Genomic DNA, 12642 nt, shown 5'->3' with positions numbered 1-12642 from the left:
TATGACCCCTAGAACACCATCCCCACCGTCAAACATGGAGGTGGAAACATTATGCTTTGGGGGTGTTTTTCTGCTAAGGGGACAGGACAACTTCACCTCATCAAAGAGATGATGGACGGGACCATGTACCGTCAACTCTTGGGTGAGAACCTCCTTCCCTCAGCCAGGGCATTGAAAATGGGTCGTGGATGGGTATTCCAGCATGACAATGACCCAAAACACACGGCCAAAGCAAAAAAGGAGTGGCTCAAGAAGAAGCACATTAAGGTCCTGGAGTGGCCTAGCCAGTCTCCAGACCTTAATCCCATATAAAATCTGTGGAGGGAGCTGAAGGTTTGAGTTGCCAAACGTCAGCCTCGAAACCTTAATGACTTGGAGAAGATCTGCAAAGAGGAGTGGGACAAAATCCCTCCTGAGATGTGTGCAAACCTGGTGGCCAACTACAAGAAACGTCTGACCTCTGTGATTGCCAACAAGGGTTTTTCCACCAAGTACTAAGTCATGTTTTGCAGAGGGGGATCAAATACTTTTTTCCCTCACTGTGTGTATATACACTGCTCAAAAAAATAAAGGGAACACTTAAACAACACAATGTAACTCAATCACACTTCTGTGAAATCAAACTGTCCACTTAGGAAGCAACACTGATTGACAATACATTTCACATGTTGTTGTGCAAATGGAATAGACAACAGGTGGAAATTATAGGCAATTAGCAAGACACCCCCAATAAAGGACTGGTTTTGCAGGTGGTGACCACAGACCACTTCTCAGTTCCTATGCTTCCTGGCTGATGTTTTGGTCACTTTTGAATGCTGGCGGTGCTTTCACTCTAGTGGTAGCATGAGACGGAGTCTACAACCCACATAAGTGGCTCAGGTAGTGCAGCTCATCCAGGATGGCACATCAATGCGAGCTGTGGCAAGAAGGTTTGCTGTGTCTGTCAGCGTAGTGTCCAGAGCATGGAGGCGCTACCAGGAGACAGGCCAGTACATCAGGAGACGTGGAGGAGGCCGTAGGAGGGCAACAACCCAGCAGCAGGACTGCTTCCTCCGCCTTTGTGCAAGGAGGAGCAGGAGGAGCACTGCCAGAGCCCTGCAATATGACCTCCAGCAGGCCACAAATGTGCATGTGTCTGCTCAAACGGTCAGAAACAGACTCATTGAGGGTGGTATGAGAGCCTGACGTCCACAGGTGGGGGTTGTGCTTACAGCCCAACACCGTGCACGACGTTTGGCATTTGCCAGAGAACACCAAGATTGGCAAATTCGCCACTGGCGCCCTGTGCTCTTCTCAGATGAAAGCAGGTTCACACTGAGCACATGTGACAGTCTGGAGACGCTGTGGAGAACGTTCTGCTGCCTGCAACATCCTCCAGCATGACCGGTTTGGCGGTGGGTCAGTCATGGTGTGGGGTGGCATTTCTTTGGGGGGCCGCACAGCCCTCCATGTGCTCGCCAGAGGTAGCCTGACTGCCATTAGGTACCGAGATGAGATCCTCAGACCCCTTGTGAGACCATATGCTGGTGCGGTTGGCCCTGGGTTCCTCCTAATGCAAGACAATGCTAGACCTCATGTGGCTGGAGTGTGTCAGCAGTTCCTGCAAGAGGAAGGCATTGATGCTATGGACTGGCCCGCCCGTTCCCCAGACCTGAATCCAATTGAGCACATCTGGGACATCATGTCTCGCTCCATCCACCAACGCCACGTTGCACCACAGACTGTCCAGGAGTTGGCGGATGCTTTAGTACAGGTCTGGGAGGAGATCTTGGCCAACAACCTCCTTCCCTCAGTAAGAGCATTGAAGATTGGTCGTGGCTGGGTCTTCCAGCATGACAACGACCCGAAACACACAGCCAGGGCAACTAAGGAGTGGCTCCGTAAGAAGCATCTCAAGGTACTGGAGTGGCCTAGCCAGTCTCCAGACCTGAACCCAATAGAAAATCTTTGGAGGGAGCTGAAAGTCTGTATTGCCCATCGACAGCCCCGAAACCTGAAGGATCTGGAGAAGGTCTGTATGGAGGAGTGGGCCAAAATCCCTGCTGCAGTGTGTGCAAACCTGGTCAAGACCTACAGGAAACGTATGATCTGTGTAATTGCAAACAAAGGTTTCTGTGCCAAATATTAAGTTCTGCTTTTCTGATGTATCAAATACTTATGTCATGCAATAAAATGCAAATTAATTACTTAAAAATCATACAATGTGATTTTCTGGATTTTTGTTTTAGATTCCGTCTCTCACAGTTGAAGTGTACCTATGATAAAAATTACAGACCTCTACATGCTTTGTAAGTAGGAAAACCTGCAAAATCGGCAGTGTATCAAATACTTGTTCTCCCCACTGTATATATATATATATATATATATATAAAACACACACACACACACACAGTACCAGTCAAAGGTTTGGACACACCCACTGTGTCTTTGTGATATGCAGAGTAGGTGAACGGATGAGCTCAGCATGTGTGGGTCCCACCGTGAAGCATGGAGGAGGAGGTGTGATGGTGTGGGGGTGCTTTTCTGGTGACACTGTCTGTGATTTATTTAGAATTCGAGGCACACTTAACCTGCATGGCTACCACAGCATTCTGCAGCGATACGCCATCCCATCTGGTTTGCGCTTAGTGGGACTATCATTTGTTTTTCAACAGGACAATGACCGAAAACACACCTCCAGGCTGTGTAAGGGCTATTTGACCAAGAAGGAGAGTGATGGAGTGCTGCATCAGATGACCTGGCCTCCACAATCACCCGACCTCAACCCAATTGAGATGGTTTGGGATGAGTTGGACCGCAGAGTGAAGGAAAAGCGGCCAACAAGTGCTCAGCATATGTGGGAACTCCTTCAAGACTGTTGGAAAAGCATTCCTCATGAAGATGGTTGAAAGAATGCCAAGTGTGTAAAGCTGTCATCAAGGCAAAGGGTGGCTATTTGAAGAATCTCAAATATAAAATATATTTAGATTTTGGTTACTACATGATTCCATATGTGTTATTTCATAGTTTTGATATATTCACTATTATTCTACAATGTAGAAAATAGTACAAATAAAGAAAAACCCTTGAATGAGTAGGTGTGTCCAAACGTTTGACTGGTAGTGCATATATATAAAACATTTGGTGTATGATCACACTGGTAATAGATAATTTGTTGTATTACTTGTGAGGCACAGCTGAGTGAACATAATAATTTGCTTTTATTTTTTTTACTGGACTGATGGCCTGCATCTGATGGTCAGTCTGAGGGGAGGGAGAAGCTGTGAGGCTTCCTCTCACCCAACTCACCATCTGTCGGCTCTCCCATCCTCTGCTGATAAAAGGGGACAGTCTTCCAGCTGATGGCAAAACAAGTCGCACTGCATTATTTTTGCCTCGTGCACTAATTCATGTTGTTACTCCTATGACCAGAAAAAGTGAAATATTCCTCAATGTTAAAAAAAGACAAGCCGCTAATAATAACTACACAAGCTTATCGGAACGCTTTGCTCTACTCATTCTTGCGGCTGCTGTGCTGATTGTAGCGTGAGTGGTAGTAGGGAGAATGTGCATTTTCTGGCTTATAAAAGTGTTGAACAAAGTGTTGACAGCGCTGAATAACAACTTTAAACATGAAGTTACTGATAAAAACAGCAGCTCTTTGCTGTATTCGTTGAGTCTCTAGTCATGGTTTTAAAAGTTTTGAAATCACAATATCAACTTTGCTGTGCGTTCGAGGCTTCTTTTTACAGTCTATGGCGCAAGGAAACTGTGCAGACATGGTGATCTGACCTATCTGATTGGCCTATAAGTTCACATGATTTGCTCTACCTTCAGACACATGAAATTGTTCATAATGGGAACACTCTTCCACGCGCTAGGGTTGCTGAATCAAGTGCACCTACTGCCAACAGTGCGAATTCAAAAAATATAGAATATAAGAACGCATGGCTTTATTGTTGGTTTTTTTACAGAAATGTTTGGTGTTCAACTAGGAATGCCTTGGAGATCGCAATCGACCAGTTGGTGACCACTGCACTAAACTAATGGTTCATATTTGTACTTGTTTTTGTTAATAATTTAATTATTCATATACATATTGTGAAAAGAGAAAGTATTGTGTTGACCTGTATATATTTTGTAATAAATCATTCTACTTATTTAAAAATAAATGTCTGGATGGATCTTCATAGCAGTTGGCTCAGGTTGACCCTCAACAATATTTTTGCAGATCACAGTCTATATACTTGGTGACATTAACATGGTGCATAATATACTGAACAAAAATAAATGCAACATGCAAAAATGTCAAAGATTTTACTGAGTTACAGTTCATAAAGAAAATCAGTCAATTTAAATAAATTCATTAGGCCCTAATCTATGGATTTCTCATGACTGGGAATACAGATATGCATCTGTTGGTCACAGATACCTTAAAAAAAAAGTAGGGGCGTGGATCAGAAAACCAGTCAGTATCTGGTGTGACCACCATTTGCCTCATGCACCGTGACACATCTCCTTTGCATAGAGTTGATAAGGCTGTTGATTGTGGCCTGTGGAATGTTGTCCCACTCCTCTTCAATGGCTGTGCGAAGTTGCTGGATGTTGGCGGGAACTGGAACACGCTGTCGTACATGTCGATCCAGATCATCCCAAACATGCTCAATGGGTGACATGTCTGGTGAGTATGCAGGCCATGGAAGAACTGGGACATTTTCAGCTTCCAGGAATTGTGTACAGATCCTTGCGACATGGGGCCGTGCATTATCATGAAACGAGGTGATGACGGCGGATGAGTGGCATGACAATGGGCCTCAGAATCTCGTCACGGTATCTCTGTGTATTTAAATTGCCATCAATAAAATGCAGTTGTGTTTGTCCATAGTTTATGCCTGCCCATATCATAACCCCACCGCCACCATGAGGCACTCTGTTCACAACGTTGACATCAGCAAACCACTCGCCCATACGATGCCATACACATGGTCTGCGGTTGTGAGGCCGGTTGGACTTACTGCCAAATTCTCTAAAACGACGTTGGAGGCGTATTGTTGTTGATAAATTAACATATGATTCTCTGGCAACAGCTCTGGTGGACATTCCTGCAGTCAGCATGCCAATTGCACACGCCCTCAAAACTTGAGACATCTGTGGCATTGTGTTGTGTGACAAAACTGCACATTTTAGAGTGGCCTTTTATTGTCCCCAGCACAAGGTGCACTTGTGTAATGATCATGCCATTTAATCAGCTTCTTGATATGCCACACCTGTCAAGTGGATGGATTATTTTGGCAAAGCAGAAATGCTCACTAACGGGGATGTAAACAAATTTGTGGACAACATTTGAAAGAAATGCTTTTTGTGTGTATGGAACATATCTGGGATATTTTATTTCAGCTCATGAAACATGGACCAACACTTTACATGTTGCATTTATATTTTTGTTCAGTGTAGTTTAAATCTGTGCAAAAAATACTATTATTAAGCAATAAGGCCCAAGGAGGTGGTATATGCAAAGTACCTGGATATAGCCTTTAGCCATGGTACTGTAGACAGGCGTGTGCCTTTCCAAATCATGTCCAATCAATTGAATTTACCACAGGTGGACTACAATCAAGTTGTAGAAACAGCTCAAGGATGATCAATGGAAACAGGATGCACCTGAGATCAATTTTGAGTGTCATAGCAAAGGGTCTGAATACCTATGTAAGTAATGTATTTCTGTTTGTTTTTTTATAAATTTGCAAACATTTATAAAAAACGGTTTTCGCTTTGTCAATATGGGGTATTGTGTGTAATCCATTTTAGAATAAGGCTGTAACGTAACAAAATGTGGAAAAAGTCAAGGGGTCTGAATACTTTCCGAATGCACTGGCGATATACCACAACCCCCCAAAGTGCCTTATTGATATTATAAACTTGTTACCATTGTAATTTGACCAGTAAATAGTAATTGTTTGTCATACCCATGGTATATGGTCTGATATACTACGGCTTTCAGCCAATCAGCATTCAGGCCTCGAACCACCCGGTTTATAACACTCATTATAATCTGGCAGTGTGGTTTAATTGTGGTCAAAGTTTGTCCTCAAAGGGGAACACCTCTCTGCCCGTGAACAAATGTTTTTTTAGCCAGGATGCAAAAGTTTATTAGCCTAAAACTAGGAATTGTGCAGTTCATGAGTTAATAGTGATGGAAAATTCTGGTAACTTTCCCAGAATTCTGGCTGAAATATCCCCGGGATCAGTATGGAATAAGCAGGAAATCCGGCATTCTCTTACCAGGATTTCTGGAAAACCTGGGATTTTGGGAAAGTTACTGGAATTTTGCAATCCTAGTTAAGAAATGTCTTAATATTATATCGAGTGTATATAAACTAGTCAATACTCAGTGAGTAACCTGTTTTGAATATTATTTACAATGAAGAAAATACATAATTTTACCTTAACTTTCAAAACTAGAGTAATCAAGTCGTTTTATCAACAGAACTGTTTTAGCAACAAACAAGAGGGAAGGAAATGATTGAGGGAATCAGTCATTGTCTCAAAGTCATTAAAGAAGAGAGTGAGTAACTGCAGATGTCCCTACCAATACTATCATTCTAATCATTTCATAATTCTGTGTTGGCTTATTAGGAAAAAAGGAACATATGTTGGTAGGTTGATTATTCACAACTTTTCAACAACTCACTACTGTTGTTACACTTTCACTATTAAACATTTAATAGTGAAGGTGTCTCAGCACAAATGCTTGTGAAATGGGGGAAATGGAAAAACTGAAATAACTTCTACAAAAAGGAACTTGACTCTTGCGTCATAAAAGAGCAGTTCCACATAACAGTTCCACATTTGGATTGTAGACACTTTAACAGATAGAGTTTGCTCCAAATTGATAAACCCTTAGTGAAGGAGTTAGTGGACCAGCAGGGACTCGGAGACAACCATGACTGACAGTCAGAGTGTGTCAGATATGGAGGATGAGGAGTGCTGGGTCCAGCTGGAAGAATACAGACTGCTGCTGATAAAGACCATTGAGCCGTCAAGAATCACTCCCTACCTTCGGCAGTGCAAGGTGCTAGGCAGTGATGATGAGGAGCAGATATTCAATGACCCCAATCTGGTCATCCGCCGACGCAAAGTAGGTAAGGCACTGTCTTCTATTTCAGGTTATTGAGCAAACGGTTAAGTGTTCCACTTTTTACTTTGAACTACAACAATTACGTTGTATTCCAGGTCATCTTTATTGCAATTGCATTGCACATCTCAGAAGATTGCTATATATATATCAATCCAGCTGTTGAGAGATGTGATAATCTGCTAAATAAAGATAATCTGGAATGTGCCCACAATCTCCTGAAATGTATGTCCATACCTTACTTTTAAACCTCAGATCCATGCTCACAGGTGCACTATTGGATATTCTTCAAAGAACTGGACGCAAAGGCTATGTGGCATTCCTCGAGAGCTTGGAGCTGGATTATCCTCAACTGTATCAAAAAATTACTGGCAAAGAACCTGCCCGGGTCTTCTCTATACTAGTTGGTGAGTAGCTATAAACCATCTTTCTGTGGAAAAGTGTATTTTCCATTCAAGCTTTTATGTATTTTTGTAAGTTATGAGTTTAATTGATTGCTCAGATCCTTCAAAGTGCCGATGTCTGACTGTGACAATGGATTTGACCATAATATAACATCACAGGAGGTTGGTGCACCTTGGGGAGGACGGGCTCGTGGTAATGGCTGGAGCGGAATAATATCAAATACATTTTACATTTACATTTTAGTCATTTTAGCAGACGCTCTTATCCAGAGCGACTTACAGTTAGTGCATACATTTTTCATACTGGTTTCCATGTGTTTGATGCCATTCCATATACTCCGTTCCAGTCATTATTATGAGCCGTCCTCCCCTCAGCCTCCACTGCATAACATACTGTCCTCTCTCTGACATCATAGACACGGTGGGTGAGTCAGGACTGACTCAGTTCTTGATGAATGAGGTCACCCGCCTGCAGAAGGGACTGCAGGAGGAACGCCGGCGCAGACAAGAGGCCGCTGCGGCTGCAGCCGCGCAGGAGGATGCTGGTCGGCAACAGCAGGTTAGGGAGAGGGAGCTGCGGAAGCAGCAGGAGCGCGTGCAGCGTATGCGGGAGGAGAGGGAACGTCTGTGGGAGGAGGTGCACCACCTGAAGGACGAGAAGTACAGCCTGATGCACAATGTGACCAAGCTGAGCGAAGAGAAGAACAGTGCCCTCATGTCCAACCGTGATCTGCAGCTGGAGGTGAGATGGGGAGAGAGGGGGTTGCAGCTCTGACAAACCCAAACCCAACAACTTACGACAAAAGCAATGGCTATTGGTTTACATTTTCAGTATAGGAAGTCCTCTGCTGTCAGACATGTTGACACATTTGTTAGAAAACAGCACAAACTCAATCAGCAACAGCGACAACAGTTTTTGAGATTTTTATTGATTAATAGATAGAGAAGCTGAAGCACTGCCTGATGAACGCAGAGAGCGACTCGAAAATTCAACGCAAGCGAACTGTGAAACTGAAGAACGCCATGGAGCAGAGACCCAGTCAGGACATGATGTGGCAGCTCCAGAGAGAGAATGATCTGCTCACAGCACGCATCCAGGATCTGGAAACTTCTGCTCAGGTACGTTTGATCTCTTCAGCGATAATTTCTCAACAAATGTTTGGATATGCAGTGAAATATAAAGGACACTGCGCTGCACTGGACACATTTTGGAATAACAGCTAGGAGTGGCATTTTGTGCACCGCAAAAAAAAAAAAAAGCAAATAAAGTACATGTGATTTTTTTCTGATGCACAATTGTACCCTTTTGGCACTTCTGAGCCGAGTTGTGCTGAGCTGAGCAGAGCTGTACTGTGCTGGCTTGGTTACGCATCTACTATAGTTTGAGGGAACTCTGCTGAAAAGGACAACGTGAAAAGAAAGTATCTGAATCGGCACAGTACGGTTCAGGCCGGTACAGTAGTGTGATAAAATTATTGACTTGAGTGAGTAGTGTGACAGGATTCATCTGTATGTTCCAGCAGGGGACAGCTCCAGCCCCCTTGGATCAAGAGAGGCTGAGCACTGAGAGTTTAGAGGACTACAAGCAGCACTCTCAGGCTCAGCACCAGGAGCTGGTAAACAACATCTACACCCTGCGCAGAGATCTGCACGATGCTGAGGCATGGCAGAATAGGGTATACATCTCTTGTTTTCCACAACACTGAGCACTGTTTCGGATTAGTTCTAGAGAAGACTACTGATTATATAGCATTTCTTAAATAAAAACTATTCAACTGCTCTTTCAACACAGGTGCAAGAGGACCTCAAAAGTTATGACACATATTTTATTATTTCCTTAAAAATGCTGATCCTGAGCATCGGAATTCATATATTTCCTTATTTTTGTCATCTGCCCAAGCTTGTTCCTCATTCATTGGAATCGCTGCCTGTGTGTTCAATTGTGCAAGTTGGTTTTCCCCATGATGTGGCAAGTTCTATTGTTCCAATTGTAATACATAGGTTTGATTTATTCTTGCAGTACTTGGAAGCGAACGAGGTTCTTGACTTGAAATGCATAACATTGAAGAAGGATGCCAAAATGTATCGTGACCGACTGGAGGAAATCCTGAAACAGATGGATGAGGTTATCAGGGAGAGAGACAAGGTGAACATGGTGTGATTCTAGGACTGTGTCATTCTAGGACTTCACTGGCTTGCGGGCAAATCCTAACTTCTCCTTTCACTTTGTCTCCCATTGACTTCAATGCATGAATAAGTGAAAATTCAAGTGGAGGTTAAGATTCGTCCCTTAGTGCTTATTTTTATTTGATCCAAAAGAGTTGACTTCTATTTGATTCAAATTAAATAATTGACTATCTGCGTGGTTGTGATCAGATGCTCATCCAACCACACTTGCCATCTGTTTTGATATAAACCACTACAGCAAAGCAAACCAAAGCATCTGTTTAGTCTTTCCTCGATTGTTGTGATAGGCCATCGCCTCACGAGAGGAGTACCACCAGGAGAATTGCCTGAGCCTCCAGGATAAGGACCAGTACCGGAAGCAGATTCGGGAGCTGGGTGAGCTTTGTGATGAGCTGCAGGTCCAGTTGTTCCGGACTGAGGGAGAGGTTATGGCACTACAGACCAGGCTTCACACACACACCTGCTCCCCACATGATGTGAGAATGGGTTCCAGCAACCACTTCCATTTAAGATCTGTTTTAATTCAAACATAGAATGTTACCAGAATCACTGAATTGCAAGCTTCTCAGATTCTCTCTCCATTAATTGTTTCCGTCGATTTTGTTTGAAAGGATAGCCTAGGATAGCCTATTGATTTTGGAAACATATTTATATTAATTAACATATTTCACTCTCAGACGTCAGACTTTGAGGATGGTTCCTTGCAGAGATTGTAAATATAATTTGCTTCCTGATTTATAACAAATTAGTCCATGCAGTATTATTACGTTTGCAACGTTCAAGGATCGGAATAATTCTACTTCTACTTTTGACCTCTGTGTTTCTGCTTTGGCAACTCATGTGTTTTTCTGTCTCTCCAACCCACGTTAGATTGAGTGTGCTCTTTTTGTGTGTTCTCTGCCACAGAAAAGCCAGACTAGTGAGGAAGACTGCAGAGACAAAGGCAAGAAATCTATGATAAGTGACAAATAATCATCACCCAAAAAATATATTCAATAACAATCTGAAAAGTTCTCGTTTTTGTGTTCAGGCTAATCATAAGCTTAGCTTAAGATGTGATTTTACCATGCTTTTTGAAATCCTAGCATTCTATGTTGTTAGCTACTTTAAAACATGTTTTAAAAATCACAGCTAGTAGTGTGGAGCTGCAAAGTCAGACATCAGGGGAGTATGATGTGTGCATTGCTTCGCAAGACCACCCGTTGTGTGCAGGAGGGTCCAGGGAAGAGAATATCTCAGCAGTAAGTACCTTCAATTGTTTATCTCTTGACTAGTTGAGGTTTTCTTATTATATAACAAACCACTTATCAGTAGTTGTTTCAACTGAACTCACTTCTCTCTATCTGGATGGAACACACATAACCTTTTTAGCTCCTAGAGAAATTTGTTGCAGTTAAAAAGGAAACCGATATGAAGTTAATGATTAATGTGTATTGTAAATGTATTTTGCTTTGTTTCATGTGCCAGGAAAGAGCTCTATCAGTGGATGAACTCTTAGGCTGCAGCAAGCCCAGATCGAGGTGTAACTTCTACTACAGAAGGTTGGCAACTTAGTTTATATGTTTCAGAGAACATTTGTTGAAAACGCAGTATCTGTATTTTGTCATAGATTGTCTCCATAGGGGTAAACTGCTATGCCCTGCTATGGGTTATGTATGGGAGTGATTTTGGTGTGGTAAAGGGACTTGATTTATGCTGCTTATGTTACCTTGTTCTTTGTAAAATGTTAATAATAATTTCATTATTCAACAACAGGAAACGTGCCCTTAGGAGGTCAAAGGCCACATGCAAGGAACACACACCTTGTGTCCTAGACAACAGCAGTGGAAGTGGCAACACTGACACGGATGGGATGTGACTGAGAGAGGGGGAACAGAGGACGGGCTGGGTGGCATGGCAAGGTCATTCAGACACATAGGCTAGTTTACATTCTTAAACAAAAAAAATAGAATTATTAAATCAATTGAAATAATCATTTTGTTGATATTATGAATATGTTTAATCTTTGTATTTTTCTAATAAAATTGTAATATTTTGAACCATGACTGCATGATGAATGTGTTTCTCTATGCAAGTTACTTGTACCAGAGACAGTTTCAAAACCTTCCTCTAATGTCTTTGCTTGTATGTGCATTTTAGAAGAAATGCAAAAGCAGAGGAAAGTGGGGATAATGAAAGGCAAAGAAAAGTAAAGCTACTATTTGTATAGAAATCTTTGGTAAAGAGGTGTGGTACTCACTTGCACTTTGTGTACAAAATGCAGACACTATTTGGAATTTATGGACAAAAAAAGTTGCAATGTTTGCATTTCGTGTCACGGAATAAAATGTTTTCACAAATGTTGCAAACGGAGCCCCCATAACGTGGAGCAGGGATGAGCAACTTTGATGGTGGTGGGGGCCACAAAAAAACTGAACTCATCATGAGGGGCTGCAGTGGCTCGTGGGTCTGCGTACCCACATCCACACCCACACATGCAGTCAGAGCCGGCACTAGCCTTTTAGGGGCCCTAAGAATGTCTTTGTTGCCTAATCCATTTGAGTAGTTAATTTCCTGCCATTCTAAATATTCCTGCAATTCTACACATTTTGCCATGGGGTGTAGAGAAAATTGAGCAATTTTATAACACATTTCAAAATTATAACTCTCAACAGTAAGTTGAGACCCCGACTGAGTTCCAAATATATACAGTGGGGAGAACAAGTATTTGATACGCTGCCGATTTTGCAGGTTTTCCTACTTACAAAGCATGTAGAGGTCTGTAATTTTTATCATATGTACACTTCAACTGTGAGAGACGGAATCTAAAACAAAAATCCAGAAAATCACATTTGTATGATTTTCAAGTAAATAATTTGCATTTTATTGCATGACATAAGTATTTGATACATCAGAAAAGCAGGTTTCGGGGCTGTCGCTGGGCAATACGGACTTTCA

The 12642-nt window shown here is 42.3% G+C and overlaps 1 protein-coding gene across 1 annotated transcript; it reads left to right on the top strand.

Moving 5' to 3' along the window:
- Positions 1-6899: 6899 nt before the first annotated feature.
- Positions 6900-11639, top strand: LOC311144843 (caspase recruitment domain-containing protein 9-like). Its single transcript, XM_084181000.1, has 11 exons — positions 6900-7121; positions 7384-7521; positions 7935-8260; positions 8458-8637; positions 9042-9194; positions 9539-9664; positions 9993-10181; positions 10612-10648; positions 10837-10946; positions 11173-11246; positions 11461-11639. Exons 1-11 carry the CDS (start codon positions 6923-6925, stop codon positions 11561-11563), a joined length of 1635 nt encoding a protein of 544 aa, XP_084037126.1. The 5' UTR covers positions 6900-6922; the 3' UTR covers positions 11564-11639.
- The last annotated feature ends 1003 nt before the right edge of the window (positions 11640-12642 follow it).

Source organism: Coregonus lavaretus, assembly GCF_964263955.1.
Source record: "Coregonus lavaretus genome assembly, chromosome: 17".
Lineage (NCBI taxonomy): Eukaryota > Metazoa > Chordata > Actinopteri > Salmoniformes > Salmonidae > Coregonus > Coregonus lavaretus.
Note: the sequence above shows the minus strand (reverse complement) of the source record. Positions and strands in the feature narration are given on the sequence as shown.